The 22,745-nt window shown below is 43.8% G+C and overlaps 1 protein-coding gene and 1 long non-coding RNA gene across 4 annotated transcripts in view; one reads left to right on the forward strand and one right to left on the reverse strand.

Moving 5' to 3' along the window:
• The window catches only part of LOC107274405 (UPF0489 protein C5orf22 homolog), a 265,028-nt gene that overhangs the window by 64,742 nt on the left and 177,541 nt on the right, over nucleotides 1-22,745 (reverse strand). For all 3 annotated transcript variants that reach the window (XM_025091660.1, XM_025091658.1, XM_015753516.2), the window contains one exon: nucleotides 8,599-8,714. In XM_025091660.1, the coding sequence (XP_024947428.1) occupies nucleotides 8,599-8,714 (116 nt within the window). The remainder of the gene's footprint in view (nucleotides 1-8,598; nucleotides 8,715-22,745) is intronic.
• Nucleotides 17,533-21,784, forward strand: LOC112495365. Its single transcript, XR_003061798.1, has 4 exons — nucleotides 17,533-17,669; nucleotides 17,755-18,002; nucleotides 18,896-18,998; nucleotides 21,531-21,784. It is a non-coding gene; the product is annotated as an uncharacterized LOC112495365 (long non-coding RNA).

The raw sequence follows: 22,745 nt of genomic DNA on the forward strand, positions 1-22,745 counted from the left end.
GCGGGGGGGGGGAGGGGGGGGTTTGTAGGTTAATTAATTCCGGCACATAAACCCGCACGAGAAAGTCTCCACGTGTTTGCGTAAAAGCAGGGATAGCTCTACCGCGTCGTTCGTAAACTATTATCAGGAGCAAGGTCGCGCTTAAACTGTGTCAGTTACCCTTAAAGGGATTCAACCCCTAACTATCTCTCTCGTTAAGAAGGTCAACCCCTATTTACAACCGCGACCCACTAACACCGTCCAAGTACCACTTATGTACTCGTTCCACGTAAAGTGCAGGTTCATTCATAAAAATTCACGAGACGTCCTACTACATTTTTTTTTTTTTTTCAATTTGAACCAAGAAATATTTCAAATCTTCGTGACATTCAACCACTCTCTTATTCCACCCACTTCATACGTCGCCACTTGCCTAGTCATATAAGGAAATTCCTAGAAACGTACTCTACCGGTGTATAGGGCTTCTCATCGTCTTCTGTCGGTTCTTGATTTTCAACCGAAATTTCCAAGCATTTTAATGTAAGTTGGACACGTCAATTCGAACAACGCGATACTACGCCTTCCCGACCAATAGAGAAGCCGCCCGTCTACGCGAGTCGAATCATTTCCGATTCTTCCGCTGAAATTCTTTTCACGATTCCACGTAGCGGACTTGCCCTGCCGCTGCCATTTCCCATGTAAATGTATACGGGCATTCATCAGGCTCCTATTGTGATGCTACGCTGCGCCTTGGCAGCGTACGAGCCTGCCTGCCCGCCTGTTTTCCTTGATGGTCTGGTCTGCTTACTTCTCTACATACGTACGTCTCATCGGTATAGAGATGAGAAGACGCCATAGAACATTCCAAGTATCTTCATGGTGGTACCCTTGGTGCCGTTTCGTTGTTGAATCCGTGATTGAATGCCTCGTAAGATGCGTGAGTTAACAGGAGGAAGGACCTCGGTTAGAGGTGTGGATGGAGTAAGCGACCTCATGCCACTCCTTGCCCTATTTAACCTAACCTGACCTTTTGTCGAGTGACGAACCGTTAGGAACTCCAGGAGTTATAATACAATAAATTCCGGTTAAATTTGCATAGGGGACTTCGTTATTCTCGCGGAATTATCGATCGAGTACGTAGCTCTCAGGTGGGACCGATTTTCTGGGGCCTTTGTGGACGATGCCATCGGGGGGTCCTAGGAGGTGTCGAGTCATTTGCATTGACACGAAGAATGTGACCCTGCTTATATGTTTTCTCATTTCATTTTCTTCCTGCAGTTGCGATAATGCCATTAGTTTGGGCCTTATTCAATAACGCTTATACGCCTTTCTTTAGGATATATGAAAAAAAAAAGGGAAATACCGATTTCCGATGTTCCGTGGGGGTAATACATCCGGAAGTACCTCGGTACACGTAGGGTACGCGTTGACACGCGCATACATTAGGAGGTGAAGGCTGCCATCTGCCGATGAACGATAGACAGCTAAAGAGGGGCCCTACAATGAGCACCTTGAGGGCCCGGAAGTTTGTGCAACCGGCCTCAGTTGAGTTGAATGACCGGGCGAGGGCCCCAGAGAGCCTGCGGTCTTGCTCGTTGCGGCAAATAAATAAATATCGCGCGGGGCACCGATCTTCATCATTCGTCATGGACACCGCTAGAGAGACTGACTCTTGGGCCCGATGTATGGGCCTTGGCTTCGGACAGCTGCCAGTGACTATCTTTCCCTTTCTCCACCCGGAACGATGACTAGGCTCTTCCCGTTCGCTTAGCCATATGTAAATAGACGCGGATCATACGACCTGAGATCGATTCACCTGCCTCCCTTAGGGCCCCGGAACACCCCCTGATGCGCGAATGCAACTCACTCTTCCTGAAAGATGAGTCTTCGCGTCAAGTCCAACTGGACTCACCTTGGTCCAAGCCTGACTCTTTTTTGATCTCTTTGTACAGTCGTTGAACATCGATACTTTAAGTCATTTCTCACAAGTCATTCTAAAATAAGCAACATCAGTATCGGGTTACCTGAAGTAGCCACTGATGGTAGTCATTACTTCTTCACGCGGGGTGGCACGCCAACTAATGGGATAGTGAGATCCGAATAAAAACTGGGCCCGAACGAGCGAAACGGGTTCATTTTAAATTATCCGAGAATTGCCGAGAATTACGAGATCCCATTTAACGACGCGAAAAGTGGCTGCACGAAAGATGGCGTCATTATTTTATATCAAAGAATGTACCAACTACCAACAACTTCTCGAGTGTCTAAGCATCGGCGTTTACAATATCGTGAGGCTCCTTGGCACTGAATACGATACTCGAGTCGAGCCTGCGTATCGGACCCATTTCGTTTAGGGCAATAATAATAATATACCATTGGAATAGTTCAATATACTATTGAAAAATAATCATGTGACACGTCATCGTCAAATCTACGGTCTCAAAGTGTAACACGGCAGTCAAAACGATACGTGGTATGCGTTCCTACATGATGAACTATACGGGACTAATGCGACTTGCGTGTTGGGACCTATCTCAAACGATTAGACCCAGCTTTCAACTGGGATCACGTACATATCCGGTTCCGGAACACCTGTTACCCGACATTCTATCTCCAAGCTAGGATTTACGAATGGAACTCCTTGGGAAGATTAAGGCCCGATATTTCAGATCCTCAAAGATTCTTCTCCCTCCTCTTTCCCGGAAGTCGTGAAGGGGCCTACCACAATTCAAACTGACCTGACCTGACCTAACCTAACAAACCACAATATAACCCATAGCTGCATCGAAGAACCCAAGCTAGAGGGTAGAGGAGTAACAGGCGCGGGTAAGGCCCAAACGCCGTACACGAAAGTACGACGAGTTGCCGTCCCTGCAGGCGCCATCAGCGCCCATTCGATATTCGCAAAAACTGAGTTAGTCTCAAATTTTGCGATGAATTCCCGTGAATTCTCGAGAATTCGACTTTCGCCTCAGCCAAGGTGAACGAATGTCTACGGAGGTCGTAGGGGATGTGAAATCGTGCGGTAAATTCGCTTGTATTTCGCTTCCTCTCGCCACCCAAGTCCTCAAGTAATACGTCGCAGTCTCGTAAGAGGGACCTTGGATGGTATTGGTAAAGGAAGCAGAAGGAGTGAATGGCAGTGGGAGGTTTCATGAGGAGAAATATAGATAAGGGATGCTGAGGGGGCAGGTAGCTGGAAGTCTGATCAGTTTATAAGCGCACATTGAGTTATTGGTAGCTCATCTGCTTCGTCAATATCCAACTGGATGGCTTCGTTCCACTTCGTCCGCATTCTCACAAGATCCTCCACCACTTCGCCCTCCGTTTCATATCTCTTCTTGCATCCTTTTTCCTTATCTCCCCTTTCGCTCCCCTTTCTCTCACTCTCTACTTTTGTCTCGCGGTATCTTATTATTCTACGCGACGTTATAACTATTGCATCGAATCTCGAGTGCCTTAGGTCTCGCAGGACAATCTTCTCGTCGCGATATAAATTCCTATTACCAAACGAAATCCTACGGCAGAGAGACCGGGCATGCATTAGGAGATTGTGTTCGACAGTTGTTTACGAGCCGGATCTAACATCTACGCGGGTAGACGCTTTTTCTCTGGTTTCGCATCGTCCCGATGCCATTTTCCTTTCTACCATACTAACTTGCGTGTCCATTCCATTCCTTTTATTTTTTCAGTCCTTGTTTAGGTCTCGGGCCACTCTGAATTCTGCACTCGGCTTCCTCCTACGAAGGCAGGGGATGAAGATCGTTTCTCTCTTCTTCAACCCTTCCTTTTTCCCTTTCCCTCGAAGAAGGTGGGTATTTGCGTCAGTACGCTCACATAACTTTTACCAACAAACTGGCAACCCCTTCTTGTAATCTCCGAGGAGCACTTCGAGCCAACTCCTTCCCTTGAAACCCATCAGACTCAAACCACCCTTAAGCGTGATATGCGTGTAGCCCCCCTACGGATGAAATCACTTTATCCCACCGTGCCATCTTCGAATGTTAATTTCTTACAAGATTTCTCTTGCTTTATAACCCTTGGATTAACGAACGAGTCTCGTTACTTTATTTTAGATTGGAATCCATTGACTTGACTTAGATGAGGTTAGGTCGGATAGCTCGGAATATAATTCGTCAATCTCTGACTGACAATAACGTAGAAAGCCTCCGAGGAGGCTTCATTACAGCTTCCTTTGAGACGTCAAGGCTCCGCCTGGTAGCTCAGAGACGTTACCAGTATTCGATTAATCTATGGATTAATTGTAGTTCCAAGATTTATCTGTCGGATCCGAGATCACGATTGATCCTATCATTTTTATGTTGGCCCCAGTTCGAGAAAGCGATTACACCGGTCTTTGATGCCGGTGGGAACCAGAGGCAGCTGCTATGGTACCATTCGATCCATCGATGACCACCTTATGCCTTGCGTGATACCAGAAGACAAATACTCCGGCGCTTTTTATTCATTTTCGATATATCCTCAAGTACTCATACATAATATATAACTACATAATACACGAGTATTACGTAACAACGTATATACACATATGCGAATAGTCTGTGTTACGTAATGTATGTATACCCTGTACAGAAGGCGCATCTGCTCCACGTCCAGACGACAAATATATTATTTTCACATAGCCGATCGCGATCCTCGTATAATAAACGACAGGGTGTAAATTCGGTAGGTGGATCATAATTAAGATTAGATCGAATCGATCTGCAGCAAAGATCAGGTCTATCTCTTGCGATATATGGAGTAAGCGCTTAACGTTGAATTTAGGTTATACCAAAGCCGTACCGGTATGACAATCGACGGACCGAGCAGGTGATTGGACGTTTCGTTAATCAATTTTTTATGGTACATTAGAATATATTACGATGGGTCGTCTTATAACGTTTATGAACGTGTTTGTTCAATGGTACCTATTTTATATCTTTGGTCAATAATTGTAGGAGAGTATCTAGGCTGGTCTATGATGGCAGTGCCATACCAGGCTTAAGGAGTTAGATCGTTCACGGTATGGCCGAGCCATAAACATTCTGATGAAAAGTAATAAAGCGGCCATCTGCTTGGGAAAGGGTTCGGCCTTAGCCTGGCTCCGTATGCTAACACAACCCCTTCTCATTAGAAACTCATAAAACTCTGGTGGATATACGTGAAGGCAGAGGGAGACACTGTACGTGCTGTTGGATTTAGTAGCCAGTGGGAGTGAGCGAGAGGCGCGCGACTGGCGTTCGATACCGGACAGGGACGAAGTGGGGAGCGAAGGTGGCGGAGAATCAGGATGAAGTGCATCGTAAAGAGAGGAGGCGAAGGAGGCAGAAGAAGAAGAAGAGGACAAGGAACCAGTTTGTTGGGCGTTGCTCGAACCGAAAGCGGACCTAATGTTCCCACGTGGTACCTCTCGTGCTACAGATGCGACTGATCCACCTGTATCGTTGTCGATTCTTTTTTTTTTTTAACAATAGCTACGCTGCCCATGTGCATACGCGAGTTTAGGTTACGTCGATTTAGCTGGATTCTCATGGGACCTCGTTTCATTGGGACTTTCGAATGATTAATTTGGGTTTGGGTTATGTTTCGTTTCGTGCGTACTGATAAGCCTTCACCTTCTCATCCATTAAGGTTGGAACTGATGGGCCTGATAACTTGGTTCGGATGATGTAGCGGCAATGGGCATGATGGGCGAATTGTGTTTAACGACAGTTTCTGTAATAAGTTAATTATCCGATTAAACTTATACGTTAAGCGTTATCTTGTTGGGACCGTGCTCGGGAAGCTTCCGCTCCGTGCACTTCCGGCCGTGCCCGATGCAATTCGCCAGCTGATGCATTGGATCAGGTTGTATTGTTAAGGCGAAGGAAGAATGCAACGGGCGTGGGAGTGCGGATATTTTCGATTTCTAATTTATAATTATAGCCGCACGGGCTGTACTATAACGACAGACACTATATATACAGGATGGCGCAGGGGCCTTATTCCCGATAAAGTGCATAGCGCAGCATTCGAGCCTAGTATAGGCTATAGTTATGGGTTGCAATAATTGCCAATTTCCAAGAGCTCTCGTCCTAGCTTCTGATTGGTCCCACATGTGCTTTTTCAAAGACCGTTAAGTCGAGTTCACAACGTGAAACACAGCGCGGAGCCACGTCGGTCGCGTCGATCGGTTCGAGGCCCCGCTTTGCCGTTTTATGTATTCATGTGTGTCCTGACCTTTGACCTGGACCCATTCGCGAGTCAGGACAAATCACAGAGAGCGCACGCAGTCGGGATCCACTTTGTAATTTCGCCGCAGTGCCTTCGTGGCAGCACCGCCGCGTACATATGCTATGCATGCGTGCCAACCTAACCTAAACGTAGCCGTATCTGATTCCAGGGCGGAAGTCCCGTTCTTGCTCAATAAACTTCGCGATCCTTGGGGAATAGTAATTATCCCGACGGTGCCGAGCTATTCCATCCTCGTGTGAACGTTTCCGGCTCGGTCACCGCAAGGAGGACAAGTTAGGTCCGGAGGATGGTGATCGGGACGATACGCGACACGAAGGTAGGCGTCGCGACGCGACCGTTTTTCCTTCGTACACCGTTTGTGCAGCTGTCCTTTGATGTCTCATGGAACGGAGGGTCAGTTTGTCAATCATCCTGCTGATTTACGGTCAATCGACCGTTTACGGTTTCCGCACAGGATACGACGGGATGCCCTTCTGTTATAATAATTTCAATCCGACACAATGATAAAGACCAGTACTTTGCCAAGGAACCAACTTCAAGTTGCATGAAAGTACTTGAAGAAATTAGGGTACTGTAAAAGGAAAAAAAATGACAGCCACTTCCTCCGCGCGTTCAAATCAGGATGACTTAGACTGAATCAGACCCTAGACTACTGAGCTGCGCTAATTATCAGTAATAATGGCGAATGTTCAGCGAGTAATTAAGATTGATGCTCATCGTGATAATCCTGAAATGCGAATACGCCGACTCTTAATGCACAGCCACGGCCATTTAATTATTATTTACGCGATCGAATCACGCCAACTTCAGGCACTCTCTCTGGATGCCAGCGAGACCCACCGTCATGGCGATCGCGATGTATTCGCGAAGGCACCTTGATTTACTCCACTTAATTCACGACGATTATCATACACAAAGTAACCGGAGCACGCATGGAGAATCGTTGATACACCCTGGGCAAACGCCCTTCGCCATTTTGATTTATTAGTCGCACCAAGTTGGCCAACTGTATCCGAGCCCACCCTGGTCGTGCTAATGACTCCTAGCGCAGACCCTTCCCATCGTCGTTGTAAATGAAACACCGTTTAATCCATTCCAACGATAAGACTGCATGTTGTGAACTGGCCTTAAGATATTTTTATTGTGTTTGATAACGGAAGCGGAATTCGATAAGTAAAGGACTTGACGTGCGCTAGTCAGTATGGCCGATACTGATCATCATCATCATCATGATGATCGTCATCGTGATCAGCATCATGAACAGCGAATGCAGTACGAGTGTATCACCCCAGGGAAGAAAGCAGAACTCTGGTCAGGTTTATTGCTATAGCGGAGACCGTTATGCCTATGGCAGAGGTAGGCAGTCAGTCAGCGAACGTAAGAAAAACTTAGTACCAGAAGACGATTGGCACGCAGCATCCTTCTGAGGTCTTACGGCTCATAATGGGATTGGCTTGGATACAGTATATAATTCCCCACGAAGAAGAGACTCTTGCTTGTCCTACTAATTGCGCTACATGGATCTAATTAGAAATACGAGCCGGTTCTAGGCGATAAATTACACGCACGAGAATTTATAGAAGTTATTATTCTGTCCTGGGGGTTGGTATTACGATAGGACGCTTCGTATATTGGTACCGCTTCTTTTTCACATTTTTTAAATCCATTACTTATCTCGTGCCTTAATCATCGTCGATCTCATGTCGCGAACAATCAAGTCATCGTATCACGTCGTGAAGTTGGTATTACGCTGATAATTTTTACAGTGTTGGGTACTGACGTCACTGCTAACCAAATGGATGACATTCGTTTATACAAGGTCGATCAGGACTCGTAGATTCTGATGGAAAATGTCCAGTGAAAATCCCACGAATCCAATTCAGGAATTCAGACCCCCCACCAAGATCCTCTATCAGTGGAACAAGCAAAGGAGAGATCTAGTGCACAAAGATCGCCGTCTTTCGAAGCTACCTTACCTTTCCTAGGGGTTGGCAATACATTGCGAAATTACATTGGGAATCTCAAGACGCCAGCCGGCAGTGCACTCACAATCAGCTTGCTCCAATCGTCGCGATTGATTCTCTCTTTCCCGTCTTGGCAGAGCTCAAGATTCTCTAGTACGGTACACTAGGTGAATGCATACAGCACATAGGAATAATGTACAATAAGACCCAAGCATTTCAAACATCCTGTACCATTAAACACGTAAGGTCTTAAATCATTGGCAAGAATCGAAAGGAATTCTTTTGTACAAAAGAATAAGCATACCGGTACGTAAAGAGATATTTTTAAAAAAAATCGATCGAAAGTCAATACCTGATATTTATCCTATACAATTATCGATTAATAAAACTCGAATTTAGGCGTTTAATAAAAATTACTCACCTTGGTGATTGGACCTCCTCGTAACCCTGGAGGCTGCGGTGCTCCTGAAGATAAGAGAACAGACCAGCCAATTCCTTGAGCTGTTCGTCACGCGCTGCAGCCACTTCCTTCAGGATCTGCAAATAGGGAAAATGGGTTCAGAGGAGACGGGATGCCGGTTGAATTTGTTGGTACGCTTGATACTGCCACGTGAGACGATGGCAGCTTTGGCGTCGGCATCGACAAGTCGTCGGGTTCCTGTGCCAGGAGACGACGGAGGCCGTCGGACCGGCGAGCCAAAACAAATCTAGCGAGTAACGTTTCCAGTAATGGCATTCATTCCTTCGCGAGTAACCACCCCTATGTTATGCATCACGTTTAAGGGTTGTTCTCGGCGAACCCTCCTGCAGAAGTTATACCACGATGTTTACGACGTCGCTCCAGGAAGAGAGTGAGAAAGAGAATGACTTCCTTCAATAACAATACGTAACTTCCCTTTCTTGTGAAATCTTCACAAAGAAGCGAAATCAGTTAGAGACAATATTTCATCAAAATTCTTACAAGTTCCAATCGATTGGGTGTAACGTCGATGGACCATCCTTAAGTCAATGACACGAGGATGGCGCAGCGATAAATTGCATTACATTGCGATTAGGAGTAAACCATATCTCAACTCGGATATTTTAAATGGAGATATATATATATATATATATATAAAATAAAACTGTTTTCATATAAATAAATAAATGAAGTGAGAGGCAGCGAGGGAAGATTACAAGGGTCCCCACCGCTCGAAAATAAAATCAGTTTTCCGATAACTAGTTATTTGCTCGCACAAGTGGCTCGCTGACTGGACGGGCACGTCGGAAGCGGTTTTCGCGTGTAATATTATCGAGTTATCGGAGGATCGATTGATCCTGAGGAGGGCTGAAGAAGAGAGAGGATTGGTGGAGAGTAAACTCGGGGATGGTGCCACTGGGTAGAGGATATAGACGTAGAGAGAGGGGGGCGAGGGGAACGATGCTGGGAGTCTATGGAAGGGTTGCATCCAGGAGGAGCAATATATGAGCGTGATTACAATATGTCGGGGACTGAGAACCCAATATCAACCTGCTCGGCTCAGCCAATGCTAATAATCCCCATTGTTGGGTTTCAGACTCAGATCGTTAGTCTTCAAGCTACGTCAAGATTTGCCACTATAGGTAGCTACACTCCCACATATTTCACGCTTGTACATTTTAATTCACTTTTTTTTTCGGATTTCAACCCTTCGGATATTGTAAGCAGACTACAAGCACAGCGTTAACTCCGCTCGTAACCGTCTAGATGGTAGCACCTACTCAACTATTGAAATTCAACTATTCTATTAGTCAGTCAATGCTTACGTAATGATCGAACGTGAAAAGTGATGAACATCGAAGGACTCTAATAAAACTTTAACTGGAATTCCACGTCAGTGCTTCGAGAATTCTTTGAGAATTTTCTTCCTAAAACAAGTTAACTCGCTCCCAGGTCCCACACGTACCTTTTTCTTATTTACGACTTTTTGGGCAGATAGGCAAGAGGGTAGACTTGCTGGAAATACTTTGGATTCCGATAGGAATGATAAACGTCATAGGTTGTGCTCGTAACCTTTTTCCCCATGTGTCGGTATTAGTACCAGTAAGAAGCAATAGTAGTAGTGGTAATAGCGATAGTACTAGGTAGTACTAACAGTAGTGCCAACCACTGTAGTATCACTTCACGCACGTAACCCTACACAGATAGGATCGATCGCTTCAGTAATGGTGGTACACGATGTTGAATGGTAAGGGTGCACCAGACTTTACACGACGCAGATCGACAAGCTACGTCCACACGTGACCGAGGGAACTGATGCGTGTTGCCATCAGGTAGTCCAGGCTTTGAGAGTCTGTGGATAGAGGGGATTTGGTATCCGGAATCAAAATCACGAAACGCGTTTGAATTTCCACATGTCATACATATCGATTGGCTCGTGTGAATTGGACTAATTTAAATTGGTTAGTTTCCCTCTTTAGTGACTTAACCGTCGTATAAACATTGCCTACGTCACTGCTGATCTGATTACGTATACTCCTTGCAAATACCCAGAGGAACCTAACCTAACCTAGTCAAGTCAAAGGTCACCTGACCCTTGACGCTACTTTGACTTCGTTAGTATTTATCCACGTCTTTGAAATCCTCGCAGACTATTTCGGGTGAACCAACCGTATACTGACCAATTAGCCACGTCCTCCAGCTCTTTGGACTGACGTTTGGAAACAGGGTGAGCTTTATGCGTCGCGTTGTGACACCACTGCTCTTTTTTTTGCCACAAGGTACACTGTAAATTCCACATTTTATTTGACACTTCTCTGTGAGTTTTGGAATCTACGCCAATGGGTAGCGTATTATTTAGAAGTTGTCGAAGTGAAAGTTATGTCTCTTTTCTTTCTTTCTTCATCACTTTTCATGTTGGGAGTACAGTGCTAGGTTCATCGGAAGTCTTTCCTTTTCCTCTTTTCTGTTAGTTTAGATTCTCATAGCCCCTCGCCGTAGATCAGAGACACGCTTATACGTTACGGGTATGTAGTGAAGGTTGGTACGACTCTCTACCTTATCTCAGGAGTAATTTAGCTCGTGTGCAAAGCCAGCATGTTGATGAACATGTTGAGACTATTCCCTTTTTTATAGATGGAATTGGCTAGGTCTAACGGAGAAGACTCTTGTGGCGTTCTTGACGTTATTAATCGACCTTCTCTCGGAACTGCCACTAGTTGGCGCTGCGAGCGCGACGCTTGGCTATCATTATCATTACCCGACGATAATGGGGACTGGAAAATTTTCTTCTCTGTCGAGTACCTGGAATGCCATTCTTCAGGCTCGACTTCTACGCTATCCCACTCGCGATCGCCTACACGCGCCTAGAATGCACTCATAATGTGATTATGCTAATGGCCCCCAGTCAGTTGCGAGCGTCAAGTCACGATGGGATTGGCAGTAATTACCGAAGTGACCCATCGATCTTGATGGATTAAGGTACAGGATTTGGGTACAGCCCCCTTAAGGCAGGACTACCCCGTATCGCTCTCTTGAAGCTTTGTACACAGCCGAACTCGCTGCTCCAAACTGATCTGACGGAAGTGAAACGGACCAAGACTGAAGTGACCCTTCCTACGGCATGCTTTGAATATGCATTCCTTACCAGTTTCTAATCACTATTCCAAGAGCTGAATGATCTGATCCAGGTTGACTGGTTCTGAAACAACGACTACTTAATTACGCGGTCGTTCTTCATTATTCAACCGGCGGTGCGGCTCAATGCATATTTATGCTGAGTGATGTAAGACGTAGCCAGCGCTTGGCACACCTGGTGGTACCGAGTTAACACTTAACATAAGGACATACACATATTTCCGACTATCCTCCGCCCACGTTCCCAACTAACTATACCTCGAAGCCATTGACAATACGCTACATCCATTTGCCCTTTTATTCGATCATTTTCCAACTTGTCATTAGCCTGTTACGTGTAGTCTGGGTAATTGACAAGTGTAAATTGCACTGACAATGCTTGGGTGTGCGCAGGCTTCATGTAGGTGCTAAAATGTCATGGCTCCTTTGGAATTTGCCTAGGGACATTTTCTGCTTCTATCTTAAACTGAACTTCAGCCAAGATTAACCTTCGTAAAAATCTTCTACATGGATGCCATCTGGATACTTGTTTTCTTTATCTTGAATTTTATGCCACGCCTGATGCTTCTTTAAATCATCCATAATGTTAATCCCAAGCTGATCCAGACCTCGCGAAGCGGAAGTCCCGACTCATCCTTATTGAAACCTACTTGCACGTTCTATTAACTATACTTACGTTCTCGGAATCATGCCTTCCAGTTACTCTATCGTCTCCACTTCATCTACGCTTCGTACGCACTCGCTGAAGTGTGAGTCACGTGGTACTCATCTTCCTACGGCTTGACTTAAGCTATTAACATTAAGGTCTCGGTACTTAAAAATCAGAACGACTTCATCGCCTCCGCTTCGTCCACGCTTCTTCTCCATTATCGTACTTCCCAGGGTGCTCCTCGTACCTTTCGTCTCGTAATTTTCTTCCTCTGTCATCTGCTATCTAACCGACATTCGCAACCTTCCGTATTAGCTCGGGACCCTTCTCCTAGATCCCCTACCTATATCTTACCCTGACGTAACTAAACAAACAAGCATGCGAAGAAGCCAGCCAATCCGGGACGAGTGAGTGGCGTTCACTTGAGAAGGTAATAGGAACGCAGAATTCTGAGAGGCAATCATCTCGAAGAACGCAGTAAGAATGCAGCTAGTGGCTCCAATATGCAACTGCCAGATGATTCGATTTGATAGCATTAATCAAGAGACTCTGTTGTGACTTGCGCCAACCCTGTATATCGGCATGCCATACGAATCTAACTTTATATATTTGTATACGTATACATATGCGACGATACATATAGAAGTTTAGTGACAGTAACACGTGGACATATGTGAAATATAATTTTACCTGACTGTACATATGCATTTATGTATCCGATTTTCAGTGTGCGGTACATGCCACGTGTCTTATAAATTAAAGAGACAATTTAATGTGGGCGAAAATAATTCATGGATTCGTTATGCGATTCGGAATAATTTCGCGCGAAACTGGGACGATCGTCAATTTGCAAGTATAGCGATTCTTGTGCGACTGACAATCGTTACGTAACCGGCGTGAATATAATTGACAGTGGGTATAATTAATTTTGCAATACATTATACTAGGTGTTCACCCATGGTGACTGGTGTGCCGAGTCACGTGACAGTGTCCTTGAAAAATTGAATAAAATTTGTACTTGTTAATTAGATCGTTTCTTATCTACCGAAGCTATCTTACGGCGAACAGATAGGAGATAATCATTGTTATCTTTTCAATTATCCCATTGCTGGACGGTTTGGATTAAGCGTGAATCGATCTTCGGTGATTTTTATAAAAAAGTGTATACGTATGTGTGCTCGTTTATAAATACAAAAAGACAGTATTTTCTGATCGGATTAAAGTTTATCGTTTTTATTCCGTGATATTTATCATCGCGTAGGATTTAAGTTTTTAATTACCTCGAACGAGCTGTACTCGTTGGATAAGCTGGTCTCGAGTTTCCTCGGGGATAAATGACGATCCCTTTCACCCTAGGTGGTCATAATGTCCTTAGGGAATGGACCAGTCAACCAATGGAATATCATATGGGTTTTCTAGCCTAACCTAACGAATTGGTATACCTTTAAGGTGGCAGCCCTTACGGCATTGGCTGACTGGTTAACTGGAGCTTATTAGTACAGCTAAATAAATATGTAACCAGCGCGTAATGCTTGATTCTCAATGCAAGCGACTACTGGCACGTACACAAAACCTGTATGCCCCCGAGTCAGCCGCCATTTCTGTCGGGACATAAATCATCCGGAAAGGTGGCAATTATTATCAATAGATTAAACTATGAGAGTCGGAAATATCCGTAACAAATTGTTACTCGACTATTTTTAGGGTTTTGTAGAAATCTAGGAACCATTGTGGTTTCGATCTGTCCGTCCGTCTGTCTGTATGTCACAGGTCTCCCATTCTCTCATTTATGGACCGATTAAGATAAAATTTGGTACACAGACGTAGATCGATGATCCAAAAATAGAAATGATAACATTTAAAAAAGTGAACTCGAAATATTTTGTTCACCCCATCGAGTGAGTTCTAATAGGTCTCCTCAAATGCAATTTCAAATGTTCCCTTTCATTTTAACCTTTCAGTCACGAAATATGTGCTTTCAAAGTCGTTATCAGAGTGTCCCCCCCCTCTAATTTCTAAACCATCGATGCAAAAATCTGAAGAAATTCCAAAATGTAGCTTTCAATCAGTATACTTAATCAAAATTATAACGAACACTGTAGCAAAAATAATTTACGAAAAATATAAGAATAACTCTTTTTCAGATAAAAGCTAATTTGTCAAGATAAAATAACTGTTATTGCAAAAGAAATAAATAAGTTATGATAGCGATTCAGATTTCTATAAAGTACATTAAATCGTACAAAAAAAATAATAATGGCCACTACAGAATTACTGCGGAACCCTATCATGTGCGTGCCCAACACGCTACTTGGCTACTTTTTCTAGTTCTTTTCTTCCTTTTCTTCTCTTCATTCCATCAACGTGTTATCGGAGCAGAACCACTCCACGCCTCTCTGCATATCCATGATGACTTGTGCTAGCAGGGATCGTGTGATCGTATGGGTATGTGTCAAGGAACAAGTGTTTGGATATATATATATGGAATTTCTTCGGTAGGTTCATTATGTCTGATATTGACTTCTCAAAGTGGAGTTGGATACCTTCCGAACCGTTATTAACGATTGTGTCACTATTCCAGAGAAAGTCGTTATGCTTGTCAAAATCATTGAATGACTTGGATATTTTGGATCTGAATATATTTTATTGAATGATCGTTCAATATTATTGCTACGTCTATACTGGTATAGAAATATTGATATTGAATTATATTGATGGTTGTGATAAAATTTGGAAGCAATGAAAAATTAATTTTTGAAAATCATTGATAGGGTGATGTAAAATTTTTGATTACGATGATTGTCGAGAAGTTTCGTATAAAATCGGTACGAGTCATGATACACGATATATGAATTTAACGTGGAAATTCGTCAGAACTGAGCAAAATATTATTAAATTTTATATAACATTATTTGGTATTCAATATGCGCAGGATTGATGCTGAAACTCGATAAATTAAAAATAATTAACTTAAAAGTGCATTATTCTCAATTATGCAAGACAAAGATGATGTTTGAATTGTTAAAAAAAATGCATGAATCAAGAATTTATTAAAAAATTTGAATATTGATGAAGAAATTCCTTATTTGTCGAGCGACGAGAAATTCTTGATCGTGTATGTGAAAATACCCAGAACATAATGTCTGATAGCGCAAACTGGCACAAAACCAGTAGCACCTTGCTCCAATTGATTATAAATTACAGGACTTATCGCTTGGGAATTATCATCGCTATCATCATGGGCTACCTTTACAATCATACTCCATACCCGCTTGTTTTCAATTACGCGAGGAATCGCGGGTCCCGCCAATTATCAGCCAATTAATACTTTGTAAATCAATCGAAAGTACGTGGTGCTCGGCACGAATAGGCGCAATTACGTGCAGCTGCCAGGCCCCAGTAATGATACACTGGTAACCCGACATAATTGCTACCCTATCGTGGAAATGCTCATTCTCACTTAAGATAACCGATTTCACATACCGATCAGCAATGTCCCTGAATATATCATAACAATAATAAAATCACTCGTACAGGCAACATTGAACATAACGAGAATAAATTAAAAGAAACTCATTCATTGGTAAGTATTTCTTTTTTAATTTGACATTCTTCTCCAAATATTTTTTATATCCAATCCCAAACCTTTCACAAGGAAATAATTTCCGACTACAGATCATTCTTTCGTCGTTTCGCTAAACCATCTCCATGTAAACGTCAGGCTGTACAAGCAGCTACATTTCGATAGGTACAATACCGTAGGCTCGGATCAGTTTCGAACAACGTCTTCGGATGGTGATGGAGGAGCAGCGATGAGGGACTCGGACAAGGCATACACACATTCCAAGATGTTCACAAGAGCTCCGAGCGCGAACGAAAGGAGACATCTTGTATGTATCCGTGTAACACTTTAACCGCGAAGTGTTACGAAATGCTACGAAGGTTGTTGCACAAGTAGGAACGCGACCCCCATAAACCACAGTCGACCTCCCTCCCTGTACGTCTTTGAAGCAAGATCTCCAATCGTCGCAATACACTGGATACTAAAATTCCTGGAATTAAGATAGAATTTTAATAATTATTTTTCATTATCCTCGACTTTTATGGGCATTAGACTATAACGATATACGTATGCATCTCGTGGCATTCATCTTACTTTTTTCCGAGTCACGTGATACCAGCGTGCGCTGTTGCTTCAACGTTGAATGGCTATAGCCACGTTTTTTTTTTTTTTTAATAGACTAAAAAACGAAAGGTCTTCGGTATGAATAGATTCTTTGTCTTTGAAGCCGCTGAGGCAGGTGTGCCAACGATATATACCGAATGCAGGTTGTGCATGTTGAGGGAAAAAAAAGCCTATCAATACCGAGTTATCTTACACCTCGGGATGCATATTAATTAGCGCGAGTGCATCGTGTGATCAATGACAGGTGCAAAGGCGCACTTCTCTCATTTGACTTGGATTTTATTCACGCGTGCGTCACGGTTGGTATACCTGACGGTCAGTCGAGTGACTATTCTTTGTTGTGTTATCAAGGCTGACAGTTTCCTACGTGAAATTTCCGATGATGTCGCCAGGCTGCATCCGTTCGATTAATATTAATTACTTAACGGCCGCTTTTTAGTTGGTACTCCTGTCATTCTATATTGGTAACTAGGAGCCTAGGTCGCCTCTAATCACTTGAGCCCTTGGGGTGACTTGGGCCATTACTGACTCAAAGTAATGATCCCTCAATCCAAGGCTTTGAATCCCTTTGAAAACCAAAGTTTACGTACTTGGGAAATTGGATAGGAAAATTGATGGGACTTCGCGAGGTTATGTTCGGTCCTTATCACTGGGCATTTCTGTTATCCCGGTGGTGAACATTCGCTGTGATGTTTGTTGAGTCGAAAATAAAAAAAAAAGTTTTTAAACCGTCAAGATGTCCACGTGAAAATACGATCTCGTATTGACCTTTTTACGCTGCTTGTACCAAGGTACAGATATACACGTGCACATAGACGCCCTTTGCGTTTTACGACTTCGATCCAGTGTCGAAGTGCCTGCTTCTTTTTGCGTTTTACGTTGGCACTACGGGAACGCGATTTCCGCGCTGTAAAACCTATTGAAACTCCTCCAGGCTGGACAACGACGTACTATCTGGTGGAAAAGTTGTGAAATTATTTTACGCTCGGCCGATTGCGCCTCTTGGTTCATTGTCATGGGCAATCGCGACGGACGTTTTTAGTGGGGACGCGGCATAAGGAGGTAAGCTGGAATCTTACTTGCGTATTCGTAAATTGGAATGCAAGGACGTGAATATGTAATGAACGTTTACAATTGGATGACTCAGTCAGCCGATACGTTGCATATTGTGAACAATGCAAACTGGTCCGTGACGGAAATGGCAACTGGTTTCTGGATTACGTAGTTGCTGGCTCATCCATATTAGTTCTGGACTATGGAAAGAATGCAACGTCAACCGACAGACTGTTAAGATGGCGCACTGCCGAAGACAGAAGGCGCGTACGGGTAGAATCAACACGGACGAGGATGGAGAAATGGGAAACATGAAAAAACTTATGTAAATAAAAAAAAATGGTAAAATAGAAAATGTTAAAACGTAAACGTGTACTTGATGAGGGTTTGTTATGTCTAGACGAGTTTCACCCTTAACGGGAAACTACAGTTCTCTAAACAGAATTCCCAAGAAACCTTGGTCGTCCCGTGTCCAGACACCAGACAGGGTGCTGGGATTCTCGAGGGTTTTAAACGCGTGTGGTCAGGTTGCGTGCACGCGTGTTCTTTTGAAAATTAAGGGCTGGGTGTGTTTTGGGTGCTCGTGTTGGTGCGGTAGTGTCTATATCTGGCTCAGTGGTTAGAATAGCGGGGCCTCCGGAGTGCGGGTTACGATAAACGGACTGGCTGAAATTCCCGAAGGGCTCGGAAATAAGTGGGAAGGGTGTTAACGTTAGGGAGATGGGACAGAAAGGGGTCGAATGGTTGGGACTTATATGGTGGGCCTTACGTGTCGAGGGATCTAGGTAGAATAAATTGGGATTCCGGGAGGTGGTCAGAGTCGATTGGGGACAGGTGAGTGTCCGGCCAGTTGAGAATTTCAATTTCGGGAAGCTACCTGGGACCGCGGACGGTTATGAAGCGGTTATGGCGGCTGGATTGTAAGGCCCACGGATGGAAAGTTCATCGGGAGTGCCTCGGAGGCACCGACTTCCGTTCGTCTTGAGACACACGTTACATGGAAATTTCTATCTAAGGCTCATCCACCTGCCAAGGAGGATTGGAGTAGCTAACGCCATGCCTAGTCCAAAAACGTTGGGTCCCCTCTTAGGCTTGGCTTTTTCTCTCTATCTTCGAATCTTACAACCCTCTCTGTTTGGGCCTTATCCATGAACTCTAACTTCTCGAATTCTCTCTCTCTCTCTCTCTCGCTCTCTCTCTCTCTCTCTCATACTGTGTGTTTTTTTCATCCTCAGGGAGTTTATAGACGGAGCTCGGGTCCCAGACAGTCGGAGAGACGGAGAGACAAGCCGACATCCTATAAGACCCAGTTTATGCATTCGGCTAACTAGAAAGTTGGTAAGCCTCTTAAATCTCAACCGTTTTTTTTTTCTTTCTATTCTAGCCAAGGATAAGGGCCTTGTATTTTGCCTCTAATTCTATATCGTATAAGACACTGTGTATTCGTTATCTTAAAGAGATACTATGCTTAAAACATAAATACGTACAGTGTACAATATACAAGCTTGTACGTATATCTATAGTATATACGTATCATCGTATCAGCGTATATCGCGACATATAGCGGGAATTTTAAAACGGCTTTTCCAATTGAAACAAGTTTTGCACCTAATATATATATACACGCGTATAAACGAGATTTCCTAAATGAACTAATAAAATTTCGCCGATTCCCGTAATTACAGATAATCTTGGCAGTTACTTGAAAATTTACAAGAACATGTATCAGCATATTGTCGAAGTGACGTCCTAGCATAGGCGCTCTTTTGTATGCCACGATCGATCCTATAGACGTAACAACGTGTTTCCGGCACTCGTGCACGTTCATCGTCTTTTCGGTCTCCTGATCGATCAACACGTTTCATTGTTTTTCCTAGTATTGCCCGATCGTTGAAAATCGGTGGAACTAGACAATTCTTATGAGTCCCGATGATCCTGCTGGATGGAATAAAACAGAAGCCGCTCTTGTTCACGAAGATAATGCAACCGTAAAGTCAGGCTCACCAGCCCTGACTGTATACGTAATACGTACGTGCATGCAATAAGAAAACTATAGGGTAAAAGATTATCAAAGGTTTTCAAGAAACTCCCAAAGGGTCGCTCATGATTAATAACTGCCGCAGTCCTTACACACAGGGCAGGGCCTTAATGCTCCGTGACAAAAAAAGGCCGAAGAAAAGAGAGAAAGGAGGCGTTCGGTGTCTCTGTGCGTATACCGGCTTCCTATAAATTTTGGAAAGTCTCAGCCTCTACGGGGCCGAAGTTTAATTAGCATAAGCGAAAGGCTCACACGGGATAACGAAGTCCTAATTCGTCAGGATCCCACTAATCTCATCGGGCCCCCCTAACCTCGTGGGACCAGGAGTTTTTCTCGGGTGCATCTCTAGGATAGTGCTCGTAGTGGGTCTATATAGCCAAGACCGGATTTTGATCAGAATGGAATTTGAATTCTCTCTTTCTCCTTCGCTCTGTTTCTGATATCAGAGAAGTGCGTTAAGACTCCAAGTCTCGACGTGGCACTAACCAAATACGAAGCCCTACGGGACTTTAGACAGCCAAAGATAAAAGTCCGGGTGAGGCCGGTTCGGACTTTTTTTTTTTTCGAGTTCCTTGACGCAGGACAGAAGAAGCGTAAGAGTCTCTCCGAGAGAATTTTCAACGTGCATGAAAACGTCTGAGCACGTGTGAGTAAGCATACAGTAGGCGTTGATGCATGTGTGTCCCCCCCCCCATGTGTGTGTTCGTGTGCGCGAGGGGTGAGAAAAACGAAACTATGAAAGCCTTAGGGGCAGGTCAGTTTTGTGGCAGCTGCCATCCCGAAGTTTACGGACTTCGAAGTCGTTGTGAAAATCCGGTTTTATTTAAGTGAAAAATCAAGGATATCCGATAGATTCAAAAAATCGGATTGAACGTATTTTCTGTTAGAAATAGAAACTAATTACTCATTGACTTTTCGAAGCACTAACGTAACCGAAGGAAAATCCTCAAGCTGCTCTGAGGGTGAGTAATGACAAAATTAATTGCTTGCTGTATACCATGAAAATTGGGACCCTCGGAGGAGTGGCTGGGTCACGAAGTTTGGTTCGCACACAAAAGAGTCTTGCTAAATATTGAGGATCTGTTTCGGTTTGGGTTTTGACATGGATCAGCGTGACTTTTTGCACCTGTCCAATTGGCACTTGACACTTGGGGGCCTTATCCACCATAAATACCTGTGTAACCAAAGTCGTTAGTACACAATGCACTTTCGTTTCGACGAACAATACCCAAGTTTTGGGCATCGTGGAAGAGATTGGGTCCCATCCACTCAGGTAAAGGGGACTCAAATTTCAAGCAGGTATCCGAAAAACTCTCCTAAACACATAGAATTACGTGGATCTTAGAGTCATAGGTCCCAGCCGGTAACAGGTGCGGGTCCTGTGGTACCCTTTACAATTTTCAAAAAAAAAAAAATTTGAAAAGGGAGAAAGAAAAAGAAATTCAAGCCAATACCATAATATGCCCGGATCCTGAAGGCGTGATCCAACATCAGCAGGCGGCTCGTGTTCACCTCAGAGAATAATAGAAGAGTGAAGGTATCGACAGGTAAACTGCGGGTTGTAGGACCCCATTTATATCTGGCCGAGGTACCATTGGGCCTCAACGAAAGAAGTGCACTATTCCCTTTTTGAAATTCAAGCCATAATTTGACGGATCATTGCCACTGTATCATTTTTTTCTTCTTCTAATGACTCATCTACTATTTCCCATTGTACTCCACTCGGTACTTTTCACTTTTTCCTCTTTTCCTAGCTTTTTCTTCCACCTATTATTCCATTCAAAGCCCACTTCGACTCGCGCTCCAACACTCAATATTATTTCTTGGTAAAGTCGTAGGTGTTTCATAGAGGCAGCAGGACGTCTCCTCGGACCATCAAGGATCCATCCTGCTCGTAAACACGACACATTTGACCTTCCGATATTTTATTCTTGGTCCAGGACCTGTTTCCTGTGACATAACCCAGCGTGATCATCGCCCACGTGACTACCTATCTCCATACATAGCATACATAAATATCTCTGTATACGAGACATACGCATATATAAAGAATCTTTAGTATTTCAAGGTTTACACTGATACAAGATCAATACCATCAAGACGAACCAAATTGGGACCTGACTCGGCACCCATTTAAGCTAATAAAACGTTTAAGTCATTTAAATGAAATCAATTACCTATCCTGACTGAGCGCAGCCCTGATAATCCTGAGGGATGTATGCGAAGTCGCGCGACACCCTCAGCAGGACGTCCGATTGGCCTCAGGTATTGCCAGACACCGTCGGAGTCCAATCAAAAACTGATCCACCCCCGAGTCATCATTTAAACCCCCGCCGGTTAAGTCGAATTAGCCGAAGACAGCCTGTTCATCGAGATGAATTTTTTTTCGCGCAGTCATTTCGACCAGGTTCGATCATCCACTCGCTAAGGGATGAATCACCGTCATCCCTTGTCGTTTTACACGAATCGACAAAGTCTCTATGTGTACGTAGGCGTGAAGATTTAGAACCGGGTAGAAAGTTTATTGTGAATCCTGAAATCACATGTCATCATCACTTAGGTCTTAACCACAGTGAGACAAAAAAGTTCTAATTTCACGGATTGTTGACTGTCTGCAAAAACAGCGAAACGAGACGCTCGTTACCGCTTCCCATGTCACTTTCGGCCCGCCCATTTAGCACCGGGAAAGTCATGTGTTTTCGGGGAACGTTGGACGGTCCTGACTTGTTTAGGGATCCAATTATTATTACTGATTGTTTAGGTAATTTATTTTTAATTTACGTTACGAATTGGCAACTGTCAACATTAATCTCTTGATCATTTGAACCACGTATATCGATACTCAGAGTTTTAGGGATTGATAAGTTGGATGTAGTTGGAAACAAGTTTCTTTGGAACGCAAAGTGGAGGCTGCGAAGTCATTAATTATCAAGGGAGAGATGATTTCATAAGGACGAAAACATTGGGTCGGAAATTGCACGATTTATACAGGATTTCAATTTTCCACGAGGACAAATTACCCGAGAATAGGGTGGTTGAGGGGGGGG

The sequence above is a fragment of the Cephus cinctus genome, unplaced genomic scaffold, assembly GCF_000341935.2.
Source record: "Cephus cinctus unplaced genomic scaffold, Ccin1 Ccin1_scaffold3082, whole genome shotgun sequence".
Lineage (NCBI taxonomy): Eukaryota > Metazoa > Arthropoda > Insecta > Hymenoptera > Cephidae > Cephus > Cephus cinctus.